Below are 21,154 nucleotides of genomic sequence, written 5' to 3'. Positions count from 1 at the left end.
CTAGTGTAATCATATTCAACAAGCTCCCTTTCAATATAAATCAACAGAATTTGAGTTGCAACTGGTTCGCCTCATGAGCCACTCTTCCTATAAATTATTTGAATGGTTCAAGGACTGAAAAGTTTTGTTAGATACATGACAAGTACAAGTGTTCATTGTTAGGCTGCATTAAATGTTGCAGTGTACTGTAAATACAGCTCAATATTTACAGATGCAGCTATCTTACATCTTCAACTAATTCCAGCGTAATCAAAATAGATTTTAAGCTACAAATGGGAGATAAATAGCATGTATTCAGTGCAACCATACTTTTTTCAAAGTAACAACTTTCTTTGTAATTTACTGGATTGGATTTATCTGGCATGAACATGAATAGCATTAAGCAATATGGAGATAGTTAAGTGTTATTACAGTAAACACACAAAGTTTCTACAATTTGATGGCATTGGGATAATGTATATATTAACACATTTCACATCCATGAAAATTCTCCTTAATTGGACTGATGATACACAGTAAATGAATGAACAAATTAATTAATTACAGATAACTGGTTTCCAAAAGGAGGTAAAAATGTGGTGCTGAATAATTGCAATGATGCAGAAAGAAGAGAACATTGGTAAAAAGAAAGAAATAATAAAATAAAATTATACAAATTCAATTTTGAGTCCATTCCTAGTCCTGAAAAGGTGCTTCGTGTGTTTTGGGGAGTATTCATGGGAGATGCTCATTTTAATGGGTTGAAACCTGGAAAAAAGGTGAAAGCAAACATTTACTGAGAACAACTGGATCAGTCTTTAACTGTTGACAGAAAAGACCACACTGTACAAGATGAAACCTGGAAAAAAATAATGAGTTGGGGTCAGACACATCATCTTATCCACCAGTCTCACACAATATTGTGCCACTGGATTTCCATTTATTCCAATTACTGCAACGTTTTATAAGTGGCAAAAAAATATGAAAATGTGGATGATGTCTACAAAGCCATTTCCAGATATTTTGTTCAAAAACAAATTGATTTTCATTGATCAGGCATTAAAAATTTGTACATTAGATGGCAAAAGGTTGATGATTAAAAAGAAAAAGTGGTTAACAATTTATCTAAGTGAATTTAACATAAAAAAGACATTACTAATATTACAGAGGCAAAAACAGAACTAAACTGCCAATAGTCTTTCTCAAACAACTACTACGTGGATTTCTACAAATGGGCATTCACTCAATGTTAAACTTGTTTTACAAGAATAAGAAGCCATAAATGAAGGCACTTACCCATAATGAAATCCAATATCATGATTTCCTACAGCCACAAACACTTGTGTCCCTTTAGGTACATAAAACAAATCGTGAAATCTCTTAACATAATAATCAAATTCCTTCTCGCTGCACCAGAGACCTTCATCAAATAAATCACCTGAGAACAAGACATGTAAACTGTTTTATAAACTGATGAATGGATGCTTCATCGGCGTAACAACAAATGATAATTCACATTGCCCTGCAATTCAAAAATGAGGAGAACAGCATATTTGTGACACAGAAGTTACAAGGAGTAAATTTAGTTCTTCTCACATAACTATGATAAAGCAGTGACAAATTATACCAGGTATTTCATAATGAGTATCAGGATTTTAAGATTTTGTTGCATTTATTACATTCAACTTACAATTAAAAATAATAATCAAAGAAAAGAGCACCTCAAATAGCTTTGTTTGTATACATGTCTGTTAGTAGCAAAGATGGCGTTTACTGAACGTAAATCATTTTGTGTTTTACAGTTTGAATCTGTTGTTACAATGCAATGTATGTTCCATATTCATTCCACTGTAATCATCCAACTGATGACAACATCTGTAGATGACATCATCAGTTTGAAGACACAGGCTTTCTTTGCAAAGGGATGAGTATGGGCTGCAGTACAGTCACTGAAGAATATGCTTGATTGGTGGGTGTGTCTTTTATGTACAGCCCCAAGAAATCAATTCAGAAAGCTAGTCATGAACTAGCACTTCCAGTGACAACTGTGTGGAGACTTAAGGAGACGCTTACAACAACGGCCTTATCAGTTGCAGTTCTTACAATCTCTAAAGCCTACAGACCATGGTTTACATGCCAACTTTGCAAATGAAATGTTGCTGCATAATGAAGAAAATTTTCTGGATTGTGTCATCTTCAGTAATGAATCGACATTCCACATAAGGTAAAATGTGATCACACATAACGTGGGCATCTGAGCAACAAGATGGTTCACTATCTCACTAGTATAATTCGGAATGTGACTGGTTAAATGACACTGGGTACAATTTAATTGACCGCAAGGAGCTGGATGAGAGCTTGTTTCGCATGGCCTCCACATTCACCCAGTCAAGTCAATCCTATTTTTGCCTTTGAGGATTTGTAAAGGGTCATGTGTATATGCCTTAACTACCAGCTGATCTACCCAACTTAAGAAACAGAACTGGAGCAGTTGTGATGATTACTCCAAACACACTGATCTACGTTTGGGAAGAACTCACTAATCGGTTCAATGCGTGCGATGTGACAAATGGTGCTCACTTTGAACACTTTTAAGAAATGCTGTTTGAGTTGCTCTTTCATTTGATGTATTATTTATAACTTTAAATTGAATGCAGTAAATGCTACAAAGCCTTAAAACCTCATATTCATTTTGAGTCACAGGGTATTACCGATTCCATCAAACTGAATTTTAGTTCTAATGTTAACAGTGTCAAAACAACAAAATTGAAAACAAATTAGTCAGTGAACAGAAACTCACCAAGAAAAAATACAACATCAGGTTTGTGAATGTTCATTGCTGTTTGGAATGTACGATACATCTGCCATTCCCTGAAACAATAATTTTTACTTACATATCTGTAACATCGTAGTGATATTCATAAATATGATCTATCACAAAAACAATTAATGCTATTTGTTTATTAAACAAATGCATATTACATTGATTCTTTGTTCATTAAGCTTTTACACTCTGTGAGAAATAAGCTGAAAACTTAAGCACAGCAAACTTACATCATCTTTGCATCAAAAACAGATGTTGTCATTGATGATGTAAGTCATCTGTTTAATAATGAGACAGAACAGCTGGCCACTATTTACCTTCAAGGTGCAAAATATGAAATACTGATGACAGACACATATAAAAGTAGTAGTAACAACAATATCCTGTATTTCAGAACAGTTAGTTCCTTCCTCAAGAGAGGGAAGGTCACTCAGATCCTAGGAGAGGAACCTACCTGTAGTGAAATGGGGTCTTAGTGGTCTGCTCTTCCTTTTTAATCTTTCGCAACATACCCTCTCCTCCCTGTGAAAGCAACTATCAATTATGAAAGCTAGGATAATGTATGTACTTTTATGTGTGTATATTGGCAGTTCTGACATTTCTCCTCCAGCAAAGTACTGGCTAGCTATTCTGTCTCATAACTTTATAGTTTTATCAAGAGAATTTTCTTTTCATACACCTTAGAATATACTCACCAAGTGGCACCACACCACACATATAAAGGAAGGATACAATTACGAAAGTTTCGGGAGCCAATGGCTCCTTCTTCAGGCAGAAAGGTTGAAGGGGAAGGAAGAGGGGTGAAGGGAAAGATAAGTCTTCCTGACCTGCAGTTCTGGGTCACTTTTCTGAAATCTACCCCTTTTTACTAGACCTCTCCAGTCATTTTTCTTCACGCCTCTTCCCTCCCCTTCAACCCTTGTTCCTGAAGGAGGAGCCACTGGTCCCGAAAATTTGTCTAATTATAATTTTTTTTAATATGTGTGTTCTGCCGTCACTTGGTGAGTAATTTTTTATGTAGCCAATTACATTAATTGCCAAAAATTGATTATTTTTGTTGTTATGTTAGAATGTGCAGCGTACCCAGGAGCAGATATACACTCGGATCACAATTTAGTAATGATGGCAATATTGAAGATTACGAGAAACATACCAAGGAATGATGACAGTTACTCGAGATTCTTTTAGACTGTAGATAATGCAATATTAAGTGTCTCTGTTAATCTTTAAAAATGGTACATCTACATCTACATCTACATCTACATGACTACTCTGCAATTCACATTTAAGTGCTTGGCAGAGGGTTCGTCGAACCACAATCATACTATCTCTCTACCATTCCACTCCCGAACAGCGCGCGGGAAAAACGAACACCTAAACCTTTCTGTTCGACCTCTGATTTCTCTTATTTTATTTTGATGATCATTCCTACCTATGTAGGTTGGGCTCAACAAAATATTTTCGCATTCGGAAGAGAAAGTTGGTGAGTGAAATTTCGTAAATAGATCTCGCCGCGACGAAAAATGTCTTTGCTGTAATGACTTCCATCCCAATTCGCGTATCATATCTGCCACACTCTCTCCCCTACTACGTGATAATACAAAACGAGCTGCCCTTTTTTGCACCCTTTCGATGTCCTCCGTCAATCCCACCTGGTAAGGATCCCACACCACGCAGCAATATTCTAACAGAGGACAAACGAGTGTAGAGTAAGCTGTCTCTTTAATGGACTTGTTGCATCTTCTAAGTGTCCTGTCAATGAAACGCAACCTTTGGCTCGCCTCCCCCACAATATTATCTATGTGGTCTTTCCAACTGAAGTTGTTCGTAATTTTAACACCCAGGTACTTAGTTGAATTGACAGCCTTGAGAATTGTACTATTTATCGAGTAATCGAATTCCAATGGATTTCTTTTGGAACTCATGTGGATCACCTCACACTTTTCGTTATTTAGTGTCAACTGCCACCTGCCACACCATAGAGCAATCTTTTCTAAATCACTTTGCAACTGATACTGGTCTTCGGATGACCTTACTAGACGGTAAATTACAGCATCATCTGCGAACAACCTAAGAGAACTGCTCAGATTGTCACCCAGGTCATTTTCATAGATCAGGAACAGCAGAGGTCCCAGGACGCTTCCCTGGACAGGCAAATATAGCTGTAAGAATGGTAACTATCATGATAACAGAAAAATACTTCAATTGATCAACAAAAACCAGTTAAAAAAAAAAACCACACAGAGCAATATGTCACTTAGGAATTAAATCAATAAAACATGTACAGCAGTTAAAGTGAAATGGGTGTTGAAAAAATGTGAAGAATTTTGAAAGGAAATGGTTATCAGGAAGGAAGGAGGTTATCATATAGGAAAGTCAAAATAACTTTCAGAGAATTTATAGACAAAGGTGTCATTATTAAGACTGCATAACATTAAATTTGAAGGAGAAAGTAAACAGAATTGAGAGACTCTGGGAATTTTGAAAAACTTTCAATAAAACAAAGCAAGAAGGGTAGATAACATTACAAAAGCATTTAAAAATCATTAATGGAGCTGGAAATCAAATGATTAATCAAGTTAGAACACATAATGCAGGAACTATCTTATAGTTAATTTGTTGACAGCTCATGCACTCATTCAAGTAACTAACCAGAATAATAAACAGAATTATGGAAAACAAAATTAAAGATGTGTTAGATGACAATCATTTTAGCTTCTGGAAAGATAGATGCATCAGAGGGGCAGTTCTGACCTTACAATTTATAAGGGAAGCAATACTTAGAAAAATCAGACATTTGTAAACTTAGAAAAGGTATTTCATGATGTAAAGTTGTGCAAAATATTTGACATACTCTGAAGAATATTACATGGAAAGACCAGCAATAGTCAGTATCCACAAGGACCAAAAGAAAACAATAGGAATCAATAGGAATGGAACAGCAAGGGAGAAGTGCTCAAATTAAAAATAGTGTAAGGCTCTCTCTCTCTCTCTCTCTCTCTCTCTCTCTCCTCTCTCTCTCTCTCTCCTCTCTCTCTCTCTCAATCTTCTGTTTAGCCTGTCTGTTGAAGAAACAGTGAAAGATATGACAGAAAAGCTTATAAGTGGAATTAAGATGCCCGGTGAAATAATATCAGTCATAGAATTATCTTACCTCATTGCTACCCACTGTGAGCATAAGGAAAAACCACAAAATCTATTGAATTGAATGAAGAGTCTGGCAAACACAGAATATTGACTGTCAGTATACAAAAGAAATATAACAGCATTAAGAAGGAATAGAAACTTAATGTCAAAACTAGTGACCATGTAACAGACAAAATGAAACAAAATTGTGCTTCGGAAGGAAAATAACGCATAAAAGTATGAAGAAGGATATCATAAACAGACTAGCACAGGCAAATAGAGTGATTATTACCAAAATAAGATCACCAGTGTCTAACATAGGCCTTATTTCAGAAATAAATTTGTGAAAATGAATGCCTGGCGTAGCTGTATGCAAGTGAATCATGGACTATGGGGAAAAACAAATGAAGAGAATCCAAGCATTTGAGGCGTCGTGTTACAGAAGAATGCTGAAATTAAGGTGACTGACAACACAAGATGAGAAGATTTCCCCACAGAACTGGTGAGGAAAGAAATACATGGAGAAAATTAACTACAAAAATGTTCAAAAACGTGTTAAGAGATCAGAAAATAACTTCCATGGTAACAGAAGGTACAAATCATAGGTGAACACAGAGATTGGAATACATACACCAAATGATGAGACCGCTGAATGGCTGGGTGTAAGTGATACTCAGAGATGAAAAACTTGGAAAAGGACAGTAAACTGTGTCAGGACTTGTCAAACCAGTGTGAAGATTCATGGGGACAAGGAAGGAGGGAATGACACAAGAAGGAATCACAAAAATTATCTAAAGAATTAACTAACTATAGCATCCTGGCCCAAGATGCTGGAGTTGGCGGTCGTGTGTGCGTGAGGTCTGTTTGCCATGTGTGTGTGTGTGTGTGTGTGTGTGTGTGTGTGTGTGTGTGGGCGCACGCGCACGCACGTATGAGTGTGCGTGTTTTTACTGACAAAGGCTGTGGCCGAAAGTTAAGTGAGTGTCTTTTAATTGTGCCTGTCTGGAACTTGACATGTCTTCTTTATGGTAAGTAGTAATATGTCTTTTCCTACATTGTTGACATTTTTATCTGTTTAAAAAAAAAAGGAAATTGTTTTTACAATGTCAGTACCACTCGAAAAACAAACTAAAATCAAACAATGGAAAATCCAGGATGCACTGTAACAATATTATGAAAAGGAAAGTTGCTACTCGTCATATAGCAGAGATGCTGAGTCACAGATAGGCCTACACACACACACACACACACACACACACACACACACACACAATGCGCGCACATAGCTGTTCTCTCAGGCAACTGAAAACACGTGGCGAGCAGCAGCACCAGAGCATGATGGGAGTGGCGACTGGGTGGGGCAGGGAGGTGGAGGGATAGTACGATGGGGCTGGCAGACAATGAATTGCTGCAGGTTGGACGGAGGGCAGGGGAGAGTTTGGGGAGGGGGGGGGGGGGGGCAGAAAAGGAAATAAATAAAAAGACTGGGTATGATGGTGGAATGACAGCTGTGTAGTGCTGGAATGGGAACAGGGAAGAAGAGGGAAGAGGCTGGATGGGTGAGAACTGTGACTAACGAAGGTTGATGACAGGAGGGTTATGGGAACGTAGGGTGTGTTACAGGGAAAGTTCCCACCTGATCAATTCAGGAAAGCTGGTGTTGGTGGGAAGCATCCATATGGCACAGGCTGTGAAGCAGTCACTAAAATGAAGGATATCATGTTTGGCAGCGTGTTCAACGACAGAGTGGTCCACGTGCTTCTTAGCCACAGTTTGTTGGTGGCCATTCACGCGGACAGACAGCTTGTTGGTTGTCATGCCTACATAAAATGCAACACTGTGGTTGCAGCTTAGCTTGTAGATTACATGACTGGTTTCACAGGTAGCCCTGCCTTTGATGGGATAGGCATGTTAGTGACTGGACAGGAGTAAATGATGGTCTTGCATCTAGGGGTATGAGCCATGAGGTAAGAGGTTGGAAGTAGGGGTTGTGTAAGGATGGACAAGTATATTGTGTAGGTTTGGTGGACGGCAGGATATCACTGTGGGAGGGATAGTGGGCACGACATTTCTCATTTCAGGCCTTGAGGAGAGGTAATCGTAACCCTGGGAGAGAATGTAATTCAGTTGTTCCACTCCTGGGTGGTACTGAGTTATGAGTCAAACGCTTCTCTGCGGCTGGAATGGTGGGACTTTGGGAGGTGGTGGGAGATTGGAGGGATAAGGATTGGGAGATTTGTTTTTGTACAACGTTGGGAGGATAATTATGGTCATTGAAGGCTTAAGTGAGACGCTCAGCATATTTTGAGAGGGACTGCTCATCACTGCAGATGCGATCACCACAGGTGGCTAGGCTGTATGGAAGGGACTTCTTGGTATGGAATGGGTGGCAGCTATCGAAGTGGAGATATGGCTGGTGGTTAGTAGGTTTGATATGGATGGAGGTACTAATGTAGCCATCTTTGAGGCAGGGGTCAACATCTAGGAAGGTGGGTTCATGGGTTGAGTAGGACCAGGTGAAGCAAATCGGGAAGAAGCTGTTGAGGTCCTGGAGGGATATGAATAGGGTGTCCTCACCTTTGATCCAGACAGAAAAGATGTCATCAATGAATCTGAACCAGATGAGGGATTTAGGAAGGATTCCTCTAGATGGCCCATGAATAGGTTGGCATAGGAAGGTGGCATGCGAGTGCCCATATCCATTCCCGGGATTTGATCATAGGTAATGCCTTCAAGGTAACTGTGGGTGAAATAGTTGAATAGCCACCGACAAACTGTGGCCAAAAAACAAGTGGACCATCCTGTTGCTAAGATTCTTCATTTCAATGACTGCTACACAGCCTGTGGCATATGGATGCTTCCCACCAACACCAGCTTTTCTGAATTGCACTGGTGGGAACTTTCCCTGCAATACATCTTACGTTCCCGTAACAATCCTGGCATCAACATTTGTTAGTCACTGTGCTCACCCATCCAGCCTCTTCCCTGCTCCCATTCCAGCACTAGACAGCCAGCATTCAACCATTACACCCAGTGTTTTTATTTTTCTCCTTTTCTGCTATTTCCTCCCCCCCCCCCCCCCCCCCCCCCCCCTCAACCCACCTCTCTCCTGCCCTCTGTCTAACCTCCAGCACTTCACTGTCTGCCACCCTCACCGTACTATCCCTCCCTCTCCACACTCCAGCCTCCTCCTTGTCCCCACCCAGTCACCACTCCCATCATGCTGCTCAAAGTGTGGTTTCACTTGCCTGAGACTGCAGCTGTGTGTGTGAAGTGAGTGAGTGTGTGTGTGTGTGTGTGTGTGTGTGTGTGTGTGTGTGTGTGTGTGTGTGTGTGTGTGTTCCATTGTTGACAAAGGCCTTAACAGCCAAAAGCTTTAATTATATGAGTCTTTTCGTTGTGCCTATCTGCGGCTCAGCATCCCCGGTATATGGTGAGTAGCAACTTTCCTTTTCATAATACTGTTGCATTCCATCCTGGATTTTCATTTGTTTGATTTTTGCCTGATTGGTTTTCTTCAATCCTAGCCCATTGCTGTTTTCCTTTGTTACTATTTTCTTTTGTGTCACTATACTTAATGTCAGTCCTCCTTTCTCTTCTTTCCTGTGTTTGTCTTGTCACCTTAAAAACCGCACTGCACACACTACTTATGAGCCACACTGCATCAACCATCTCGGCCATTCACAAAAGACGGCTATGAGACCACGCTGATTGTTGGTGTAGCATCTTATGTCCCACATTACTCCCGCCAATATAATTAATCCTATACCCTCAAATTGATCACTATGTCTGCATCATTTCCCCCATTTTCTCATGTTAATTATCGCACCTTTCTGATGCCACACAATCTTGTATCTCATCCTACGAACCCCTCTCTACCCTCCACTCTTTCTCCATTCTGCCCCAGTTCACACCCACTAATTCCACCATCCAGTTACATCTGGTGTCCCCCTTCTTTGCACTTATCCACCCTCAGACCTGCTAGCCACAGTAAGAAACATTTTTTTATTGGTTATTCTTTATTTTGATCCTTGTGACTTCTTGCCAATTTTAGTGAGTTTTCGCCTTCCACTATTGTCAACTACCACAGTTTTTATCTTTTTCTCCCCCCTTTTGCATCCATTTCATCCTGTTCGTGAATTTTCACACGTATTTGGTTGTAATTTTGTGAAAATTTTCAGAAATGGTTCTACATTATTTACATGATTTTCTGCATTTTTCCACCACCATAGATCCTTGCTCCTTCCATCCGCATCAATACAGAAAAGCTTTCTTATCCCTAGACAGATCCCAGTCCCACATATTGTTCCTGTATTGTTGCTTTGCTCATGGAATTCTCCCAAATGGCCTCACCATCAAGTTACCCATCTCTGGCTGCCACCCCTCCTTCCACAATGACCTCCATCTGCTTAGATTCTGCCAATCCTTGGCCCTCGCCAACATATTCCTGCAAAACCATATCAAACAATCCCAAACCTCCTTGCAGTACCTATTCTCCATCCGCAAAATTCTCCTGCTAAGCAAGCACAAATTTCTGGAACACACAACACAAATTGAAACTCTTGCCGTGCAAGAACTTGAGCAACATGCACAATACCACCTCAAAAAGCTCTTCATCCTGCTCACTTCCTACTCCTGCCTCAGAATACAACTGTCCACCACCTTGACTACAACCTCCAAACCTCTCCACGTCCTCTCATAGCTGACAAACCCTGTATTGCAGACCTACAACACTTACCCCACCTTCCACCACACAGTAACCAGAACCTAAACAGACCCGTAACACAGTTATGAACCTACTCTACAGATGCCTTGGCCCCACAGAAATATCAGTCCTTTCGAAAGGCCTCATCCTTTGCCCCACTTTTTTGCCACCAACCCTACCAATCAGACTCAACCAAAGACCAATACTGAACCTTGCCTAACTCAATTCACTCCTCCATCCAACTGTGATCCACCCCCGCTGCCGTCAAATCACCCCCTGTTAACTTTCCAGAATTTCTTAAGCTTGAACCTTACCTCACCATCATTCCCCAAATCCCTCAACATGCAAACTAATCTTACATCTGCAGAAAGTACTACAGTCCACCATCTAAAAACTGGTCCTTACCTTATAATCCTACCTGCAGACAAAGGCTCCACCACAGTTGTTTTGATCCGCAAGGATTACCTGGTGAAAGGACTCTACCAGATGTCAGATACCTCCACCTGCAAACCTTGCCACAGTGACCCCATTACAGATATCCAGCAGGATTTTGAGTTACTACTCAAAACCTTAGGCCCATCCCAGAACCTCTCCCTGGAGTCCATCTCTCTACTCACCCCCACCACTCCCCGCACTCCTTCCTTCTACACACTTCCTGAAGTCCATGAACCTCACCACCCAGGATGCCCAATTGTGGCTGGTTACTGTGCCCCCACTGAGAGAATCTCTGCTCTCTTAGACTAACAACTTAAACCTATTACCCAGAACCTACCCTTCTATATAAAAGATACCAATCATTTCATCCACTGACTCTTCATAGTTCCTGTCCCTTTTACCACATGGTGCCCTGCACATCACTATTGATGCCACCTCCCTGTGTACTAATGTTCTTACAGCTATTGAACACTACCTTTGCCAAGGCCCGATGGATTCAAAACTAACAATCTCCCTCCTAGTTGCCATGACCAACTATATCCTCACCCACAATTACTTCTCCGGGGAACGGCTATGGGCATCCACATGGCACCATCCTATGCCATTCTATTCATGGGCCATCTAGGGGAATCCTTCCTAAATCCCTCACCTGGTTCATATTCACTGATGATATCTTTGCTATCTGGATCGAAGGCAAGGACACCCTATCCACATTCCTCCAGGACCTCAACAACTTCTCCCCCATTTGCTTCACTTGGTCCTACTCAACCCATCCAGCCACCTTCCTACACTCATGCTCATAAATTAAGGATAATTGCAGAATTTGGTGCTACACAACGTGGCACTACACAAAACTGGCGCAAATAGCATAGGCACATAAGGAACACACGACACAATCCACGGTATTGGTGATAAGTTGAGAAAACTGTCCTGAAACACATGTGCTACAAAACGCCACTGTTTCCTGTAGCCCGACATCAATATGGGATATGATCACTATGCACACATACACAAACCGCACAACAGGTTGGCATACTCTGGATCAGGTGGTCGAGCAGCTGCTGGGGTATAGCCTCCCATTCTTGCACCAGCACCTGTTGGAGCTCCTTGAGTGTTCAACGGGTGTGAAGATGTACCGTGATATGTTGACCGAGAGCATCCCAGACGTATTCGATGGGATTTAGGCCTGGAGAATAGGCAGGCCACTCCATTCACCTGATATCTTCTGTTTCAGGGTACTCCTCCACGATGGCAGCTCTGTGGGGCTGTGCGTTATCAACCATCAGGAGAAAGGTGGGACCCACTGCACCCCTCAAAAGGTGGACATACTGGTGCAAAATGATGTCCCGATACACCTGACCTGTTACAGTTCCTCTGTCAAAGACATGCAGGGGTGTACATGCACCAATCATAATCCCACCCCACACCATCAAACCACGACCCCCATACAGGTCCCTTTCAAGGGCATTAAGGGGTTGGTATCTGGTTCCTGGTTCATGCCAGGTGAAAACCTGGCGAGAATCACTGTTCAGACTACACCTGGACTCGTCTGTGAACATAACCTGGGACCACTGTTCCAATGACCATGTACTGTGTTCTTGACACCGGGCTTTACACACACTCCTGTGACCAGGGGTCAGCGGACTGCATCTTGCATGTCTCCGGGCAAACAAACCATGTCTGTTCAGTCGTCTGTAGACTGTGTGTCTGGAGACAACTGTTCCAGTGGCTGCGGTAAGGTCCCAAGCAAGGCTACCTGCAATACTCTGTGGCCATCTGTGGGCACTGATGGTGAAATATCGGTCTTCTGGTGGTGTTGTACACAGTGGACACCCCGTACTGTAGCGCTTGGACATCTTTCCTAGTCTGCAGGAATCATTGCCATAATCTTGAGATCACACTTTGCGGCACACGGAGGGCCCGTGCTACAACCTGCTGTGTTTCACCAGCCTCCAGTCACCCTAGTATTCTACCCCTCAAACGTCATCAATATGTGTTCCTTGAGCCATTTTCAACACACAGTCACCATTAAAACATCTGAAAACATCTGCACATTTACTCTCAGCACTGCACACTGACATGCACCAACACACCTCTGCCACCTTGCGACGACCGCAGGTCCAATGCACCGCATGGTCATACCCCGAGATGATTTAAACCCGCAAACTGCCCACCAGAGCATTCTTTCACCATGTATCAGCATTATCCTTAATTTATGAGCATGAGTGTAGATGTTGACCTCTGCCTCAAAGATGGCTACGTCAGTACCTCCGTCCATATCAAACCTACTCCCATCATGCACTGGTGCTGTTGCTCGCAGTGTGGCTTCAGTTGCCTGAGACTGCAGCTGCATGTGTGTGTGTGTGTGTGAGTGTGTGTGTGTGTGTGTGTGTGTGTGTGTGTGTGTGTGATCTACTGTTGACGAAGGTCCTAACGGCTGAGAGCTTTAAGCGTAAGAGTCTTTTTGTTGTGCCTATCTGCGACTCAGCATCTCCGCTGTATGGTGAGTAGCAACTTTCCTACTTTCCTTTTCATAATACTTGACAACAAACAAGCTTTAATTTATGGCACATGACTCTCACTATAGGGTTTAACATGTTGCTACACATTGCAAGCCTCAAATCATTGTCAAGTTGCCATACAGAATACAACAACACATTATTATGCTAAGTTTCATGTACATTTACAGATGTCAATGATAAATATTTTGTTAGCTGTGGTTGATATTTCATACCTAGTATTCATGGGGTACCCTAATGCCCAAATGATAAAGCATTACTGAGTGTCATAAAATGTATATTTCATGCTGTGTTGTGGAAACAAACAGAATTACTTTAACATAGTAATAAAATGAATATAGTGTAAATTACTACTTGCTTTGTGATTGATACCAAAATAAATTAGTTTTCTCTCAGTTGATTGCTTTTTCTCAAGATACCTATATCCGCTAGTTACAATAATTCACGAGAGAGAGAGAGAGAGAGAGAAAGAGAGAGACAGGGGGGGGGGAGGGGGGGGGGGGGGGGAGGACCGGGGAAATAAATGTGGTTAAAGTTAAACTGTGAGGTAAAAGATAAAATGCAATCCGAGTTAAAATTGTACTCATTCTCCCTCTATCTCACCCATGATCGCCTGCACAATCAAACTAGCTCACATCACACAAGACAGAGTTAAATTGTCCAGATGTTCTAAAACTGTTAAGTAAACCAAAGTAAGACAAGAAGAAAACCAAAACATTTTCACAGGAATATATGGGGGGCTGATCACTTACAAATACAAGAATAATCCAGCTATCCTGATAGCCCATTACAAACATCGCATTAAAATTTCATGGAACAAGTAAAAGTCGGACAATTCACAAAATCTTAAAAGTTGTATCCATTTTATTTAACTCCTAATTAAAACAGAGGGCAAATCGTTTGGAAAATGAGGTAAACCCTTTGGTCCAAAAATAAAATACAGTCTGCTAAAATTTGCTACCCTGTGTTCTGTATGCCACAAGCACCACACATTGGGAAGTCCTCTCATTGGAGCAAGAAGCCATGTGTCATACGGCTGTGGCCTATGTGAAGACGAGTAAGGAGGACCTTATCCTGTCTGCATGGCTGGGAGTAAGGAGGACCTTATCCTCTCTGCATGGCTGGAAGGAGGTACACCACAGCCACATTGCAGACTTTACTAGATGCAGCTTATTGTCCATCACTTCCAGCCTCTCTGCAGGCATGCATGACTCTGTACCTCAACAGTTAGCTGACAGCATGTAGGGGGATGGTACACTGAAGTGTCTTTGGATCACAATATACCTCCTTGGCTGCTACATCTGCCCTTTTGTTCTCCATAATACCCAGTGCCCTGTTACCCAACACAAAGATACCTCCTTCCCCAGCCTGTGTAGGTGGAGAAGGGCATCCTGTATATTATGGTCTACTTTATCTGCTGGGTACAAGCATTATACAGAGTGAAGGGCACTCAGGGATTTGGAGCAGTCTAGGAATTTAGCACTCCAAACACTTCTCATCTGCCCCAGTGCCTGCGAGATTATGTATAATTCCACATCAAAGACAGTAAAGTCTTGACACATTCACATTCAGATCTTGAGGACATGATCAGGAGAAACAACTGAGCAACCAACCGAGTCCCCCTGTTCAGAGCCATCCATAAACAACAGCTATGGAGTTGTGGTGCTCTGTCAAAATGTCATAAATAATGTATTAAAAACATATGCAGGAGTGCAGCCTCTCCTGTACTGTACTAAATCTAAAATTACTCTGGGCCTCTGCAGTAACTAGGTTGGCAGGTGGTTAAAGTCTTTGATTTGGGGTTGTACTTGCTCCACACCAAGTGACTTCAGACATGCCAAATGTGGATCCATAATGGCCATGCTGTGCATGGACAAAAACAACTGCTTATGAATTTAGAGCAGTGACAAGCTTTCAAGCCTGATGCACCACGAGGAGCTGCTGCTGGGTGGTGAATGGCAGTTTCCCAGCTTCAGCACAGAGACTAGGTATGGGGCTCATACTGTAAGCACCCATTGTCATTCTTATCCCCTCATGGAACATAGCATCAATAATCTTCAGATAAGAAGGCCTTACTGATTCAAACACTGTGCACTCAAGAGTCTAGCAGTGTTCACATGAAAGCCCTACAAAACTGGAGCATACACTCCCTGTCCATTCCGTAAGACCTGTGATATTCAGTGCCTTCCAAGTCCTGACTTTCAGTCTCTCAGGTGTTTGGAGTAAAAAATGGGGCCTATAAACCTGACTGAGTCTATAAAATTTCATGGTGTCCCTCACATGCTGGTCAGGTAAATTAAAAATATGACAAGAATGACTGAATTGAAACACACACACACACACACACACACACACACACACACACACACACACACACATAAAATTTATCTGCAGAGATTCCCTATCATAAACAAGATGCTGTTTAAGCCTATTGCAACGAGGCTAACACTGAAAACACAGCCATGAAAAACACCATTCTCCTGCTCAAAACAATCCAACAGCATGTCACCAACTCAGGACGTAAAAAAGTGCTTAGATAGGAAGGCTCATATGAAGATGGGAAGGAGGCCTCATCAGTGGAGGTGCCCTAGAATACTGTTTTTCCAAATAGTGTCATACATCTTACTGCGTCTCCAAGTAGTGTCATATGTCTTACCGATGTCAAAAAATATAGCAATACAGTGATGTGTATATAGGAAAACCTGCTGGAAATCCAGGGGGCAGGCTATTGGCAATGGATTGAAATTTTATGAATCCCCACTGAGAGTGGCTAAAGGGTCACCTGTCCTTTAACACCCAGGGCAGATGACTGTTAAAAATTCACTCAAGGATCTTTCAAACACAGCTAGCTAAGGTGACAATTTGGTAACTACTGAAACAAATTAAATCCTTTGCTGATTTAAGGAGAGGCATCCAAATTGCCTCTGTCCATGAATTGGGAAAGTGGCCTGGCTGAAATATCAAACTGAAGCATTCGAGGATGACTTCCTTTCACATTGCTCGCAAATGTCAGAGTGTGCCTTATTGGATTTGGTCTTGACTGGGTGCAGTATCTCAAGCCGCAGACAGTTTACAAGTCTTTTATTCAAAAGCCATATTCATCCCAGGCATTCAGAAAAACAACTCTTTCATGAATAACAGGATCTCTAATTAGAAATGAAAGCTGTGTACAGATAAAGTGGAAGCTAAAAATGGTCCAAATTGAGTGTCCTTTTTCCTGATGGCACAGAATACAAGGAGCCAGCTGACCAAGAATAATATCAATAATATGAATCATTAAAGAATAAAAACAAAAAAACACTGTTATAGTAATAAATTATGCATCTACCTTCTTAACTTGTCAAACCAATGACCATTCCGAGAACCCAGCAGATGTGTGTCAGCTAGTAACATGACTCTCACAGGCTCAGCATCTGGTTTTGCAGGTACTGTCTCATCAACATGTCTCGAGTCTAACTGCGGCCACAAACACTACAAAAATAATGAATAATTATTACCAAATTCGAAATTAAACATGAAAGTAATATCATAATATAAAAGTTATCAACAGGAACCATGTTGTTAGTTTGAACTGCTTAATGACTAGTTATATGGCTATGAAACCATACGCTTCAGCTAAGTCACAAATATGGGGTAGTAGACAGAGTATACTCAGATTAACACTGTGTCATTATCAACTAAGCAAAGAATCAACTTATGAGCTATCCAGTTATAGCTACCTGAAACTATAATGTCCAAGTACAAGCATCAAGTTTAATTCAGACTACTTGGATATTATAACAATGATTATTTCTTCAACATAAAACAATATCATTTGATCCCTAAAATACACCATTTTATTTGTAACCTTAGACCTGAATTAATCTAGAGTTTATAAAATCTACTTATATCAATACTTTCTCCTTTTACCAAGCATTTATCCCATGTAGTACTGGGTCCACTTTTTCAGGATTTGATGAACTTTTTAAACTTTGTGGCCGGATGCTCTACTGCTGGCCTCCCAGTAGTGGTACCTTGTGCCAGCCTGGTGCTGTAGTTGGGTGCCCTTATACCTATCCCCTGTGCCCAAAAGCCTTCCTAGTGAATCATTCTATCTATTAGTGGGCACTGTATCAATATCCCTACAGTAGTTCCTGAGATCAGCCTTCACATGCAGAGAGAAAAATGTGGCAAGAGTCTTGAACTTATATGAAGAGCTTGACAGTAAACAGTGGTAAGATGTAGTCGATAAGAAACACAGTTACTGCAAGTAAAACATGATAAGTGATGTGCTTCATTCATATTAGTTGCCAGTTTCACAACAGACTGAGAAATCACAGCTCTTTCTCTGACTTCAGATTCTTGCAAATGGCAACTTTGTCAGGATGTATGCCTGTAAACAGTGGTGAATGCCAGAAACATGGTTGCCAGTAGTAATGCAGTGTTCATGCCATGACAATACTTTTCATGGATGATTTACAGGGATCTGAGGGTAATACAGGTAACTACAAATCAGATAATGATCCTGAATATGGTCCTGAGTGCAAATGTTCTTCAAACGCTGATGCTAATTAGGTAAAAGCAAATACATAATTAATCAAATAAACAAAAGTTAAGTTGTGTCCCTTAACAGTTTATGAGAATTTAAATGACAGTGTAATGGTAGAAATGTTTACATGCTGTAGTAAGATCCATGCAAAAATTTATTTTATTTTGTGATGTATCACAGATTAACTTTTTAGGTGGTTGCACTTTTTTATTGCAAAATCATTACTCTAAATCTTAGTATCAAAAAGTGAAACACTTTTCACATTTTAAATCTGCATTGTGATGACTCCCTTCATTCACCTCCACCAACTGCAGCAGACGATGTGGCACTGCAGCCAGAAACCAGCAATCAGAGAAGCTCCTGTCAGCCAACATGTCACTGCATTCCTGCAACACCCATGCTGGTCACTTGCATCACATGTAGATTTCTGACCATCATGCTTCCCAGGAGCCAAGCACCCCCAACAATCACTGACCAGTCTCTGCTCCTGCTTCATCGAGGTAAGACCCCCCAGCCATGCTCTCGGCAGCCCATCTGTCACAACGCCAGGTGGCTTGTGCTCTCAGCTGCCACACATTACCAGAGTTCATATAAAGGAATGGTTTCATGCTTGCGCTCCACTGCTTGTGCTTCCTTCCAGTCTGCCAAATGACAGATGTTTTACAGCATATTCCATGCCTGTGCTTGAACTGAGATTCCTCAAAGTATTTCTGTCATGATCCTGCAAAGTCTGATGGCAGCACCCCAGTTCGTCCCCCTAGTGTCAGCCACTGTATTATGATATGCAGTGAAGTGTTTTGTGTGGTGAAGCTTGGTGAGTACCAGGTGACTTACACTACTGTTTCTTTCCCAGACAGCACTCTGGTATCCCTTGACCACCAAGTGCACGCAGAAACGATTTTTTTTTGGTCCAACGCTGCTGGCTCTCATCAGGTGAGCCCAAATTTTTCCCGATCTCCCTTTTTTTTGCTCATTCATATTTCACCTTTAAACTTTGTTCCAGAGCTACCATGCAATAAAGTCACTCTCTCCCCCATCTCCCTCATTATTTGTTCATTTGAGTTGCCAAATGTTGTTGCAATAAGTACTGTAGACTGAGAGTAGCTTTACTTTGTTCAAAGACTACGCCATGAGAGAGGGCCCCTCTTAATGCAAAAAATCTTAATTCATTGAGTTCTGTTGTAATAGTTAGTCCTTAGGAACACAAATCATGCAACCAGCTAATGTGTTTTCTTCAGTAAGTTCTGTTAACAGTCCTTTAGTCATGCCAAATTTGTGTGAGCCTCGAAACTTTCTTCACTGGCGGTCCCCTCTAAAACAAGCATCAGGTCTCATTACCAAAACATGCTGGTTTATACTTTTCATGCTCCAAATGGTCATGAGGACACTTAGTTTTCATTAAGTCAACAGGACACATCCTGCTCACACTCTCCACTTGTCACCCCTGCTCACCACCCTTTGTTCACAGCCTCCCCTCCACCCTCAGTGTGCATACCACTCTCCATCTACATCCCACCCTCAGCTAGGACTGCCACTCCTCATCCGCCACTCACCCAAACCCCACCTCACGGAATGGGCTGTGCATGCCATCACATGCCCCCTTGGACCAATCCACCATTTTATCGTGCGGCCTAGCCAACACTCCTTTTTTTCCTTTCTTTGTTAGCAACATACTACATATCATGACACACTGTTTTAAGTTACAATGTTACTACCAAATGTCCCCATCACTGTTGCGGTCACACTCAATGGGCTCTCCAACTGACAACCTCCCATTATTCCTCCTGCCCTAGCATCCACGAGCACTTCAGATGCTTCAGAACTCTGCAAACAACTATCTGCATTACAGAACAGTTCAGCTCAGCTAACCAATAGGATGGTCGGACTATCTCCAGCAGACCCCACAGAACCTCCTCCCAGTTGTGCAGATGCCCACTCGCCACCCTTCAACCCACAGGACCCATGCTTGTGGTCTGCTTCCATTGAGGCAGTTTTCACAGAATGTTCCGTCATGAGCAATGCAACAAAGTTTGGGGTGGTCATCAGCCACTTCAACCCAACCACAACCACCACCCAGGTCTGGGACTCGTTTCACACCCATCCCCCCCTGAGGCACAGTTACACTAAACTAAAAGAGCACATAATTCCCAGCTTCATATCACTGAAGATGTAATGGGCATGTGACTTATTACCCAGTGCAGAGACAGCCCCCATCTTTGTTGCTGGATTACATCTGAGCACTGGCAGAACTGCATGTCCTTCCCAAAGGCCTACTATTAAATTGCTGGCTCGTATGCTTTCCTTGGCCTCACACAATCATTTACCATTAGGCAAAGTAAGTGTCTTTGCAAACTGTTCATGACTCTGAATACCCTTCTGGCAGCAGCTGTGATGTGTTCCACGAGCTATCATCCTGTGGCTCCCGCCGGCAGCTGCCAACATGAGAGGTATTCACCTACCCTCTCCTCCCAACCCCAAGATTCAGTGCACATCATGTCACTTGTGCCCCCATTGCTAGTGATCTGTCCAGCATGCAGACCCCAACCTCTACCAGATTCTGACACATCTGAGCTCCAAGGTGACAGCACTCACTGAGAGCATCACCCACCTACACCATGCACTGACCTCTCCCAGCTGTGGGAAACCACCCATGCAAAAACAACCCCCCCCCCCCCTGGCGAGGCTTTAGCCACCCCTCCAACAATTGCTGCAAACTTACTGAAGCTTGCTGGTACCACCAGAGGTTTAGAGAGAACACCACAAATTGTGAACCCCTCTGCTCCCAGTAACTAGCAGCAGGTGTGTCCAGTTGCTGTATCACTTCACAGCATCTATTCATCCTGGATCTGAATAATGCCAGTTCCCTTTTCACCACCTCTTCAACATCAATTCTAACCTACCTATATCCCCCACAAACTACTTCTGAATCCTGGCCCCTCCTGTCCTGTCCTGAATTGCTGCTGCCAACAGTTCAGCTATCCCACCTTACTGGGAGCATACCCACTTGCTCAACTAATGCCTTCACTTCTGAGAACCTT

General features: G+C 42.0%; 1 protein-coding gene across 3 annotated transcripts in view; it reads right to left on the bottom strand.

The window, feature by feature from the left end:
- Positions 1-21,154, bottom strand: part of LOC126484062 (metallophosphoesterase 1) — a 148,651-nt gene that overhangs the window by 72,134 nt on the left and 55,363 nt on the right. For all 3 annotated transcript variants that reach the window (XM_050107423.1, XM_050107421.1, XM_050107422.1), the window contains exons 2-4: positions 16,917-17,059; positions 2,780-2,850; positions 1,276-1,417 (exon numbers count right to left, since the gene is read on the bottom strand). In XM_050107423.1, coding sequence (XP_049963380.1) covers positions 1,276-1,417; positions 2,780-2,850; positions 16,917-16,981 — 278 coding nt within the window. In that variant the 5' untranslated portion in view covers positions 16,982-17,059. The remainder of the gene's footprint in view (positions 1-1,275; positions 1,418-2,779; positions 2,851-16,916; positions 17,060-21,154) is intronic.

This window comes from Schistocerca serialis, chromosome 6 (assembly GCF_023864345.2).
Source record: "Schistocerca serialis cubense isolate TAMUIC-IGC-003099 chromosome 6, iqSchSeri2.2, whole genome shotgun sequence".
NCBI classification, from domain to species: Eukaryota; Metazoa; Arthropoda; class Insecta; order Orthoptera; family Acrididae; genus Schistocerca; species Schistocerca serialis.
Note: the sequence above shows the minus strand (reverse complement) of the source record. Positions and strands in the feature narration are given on the sequence as shown.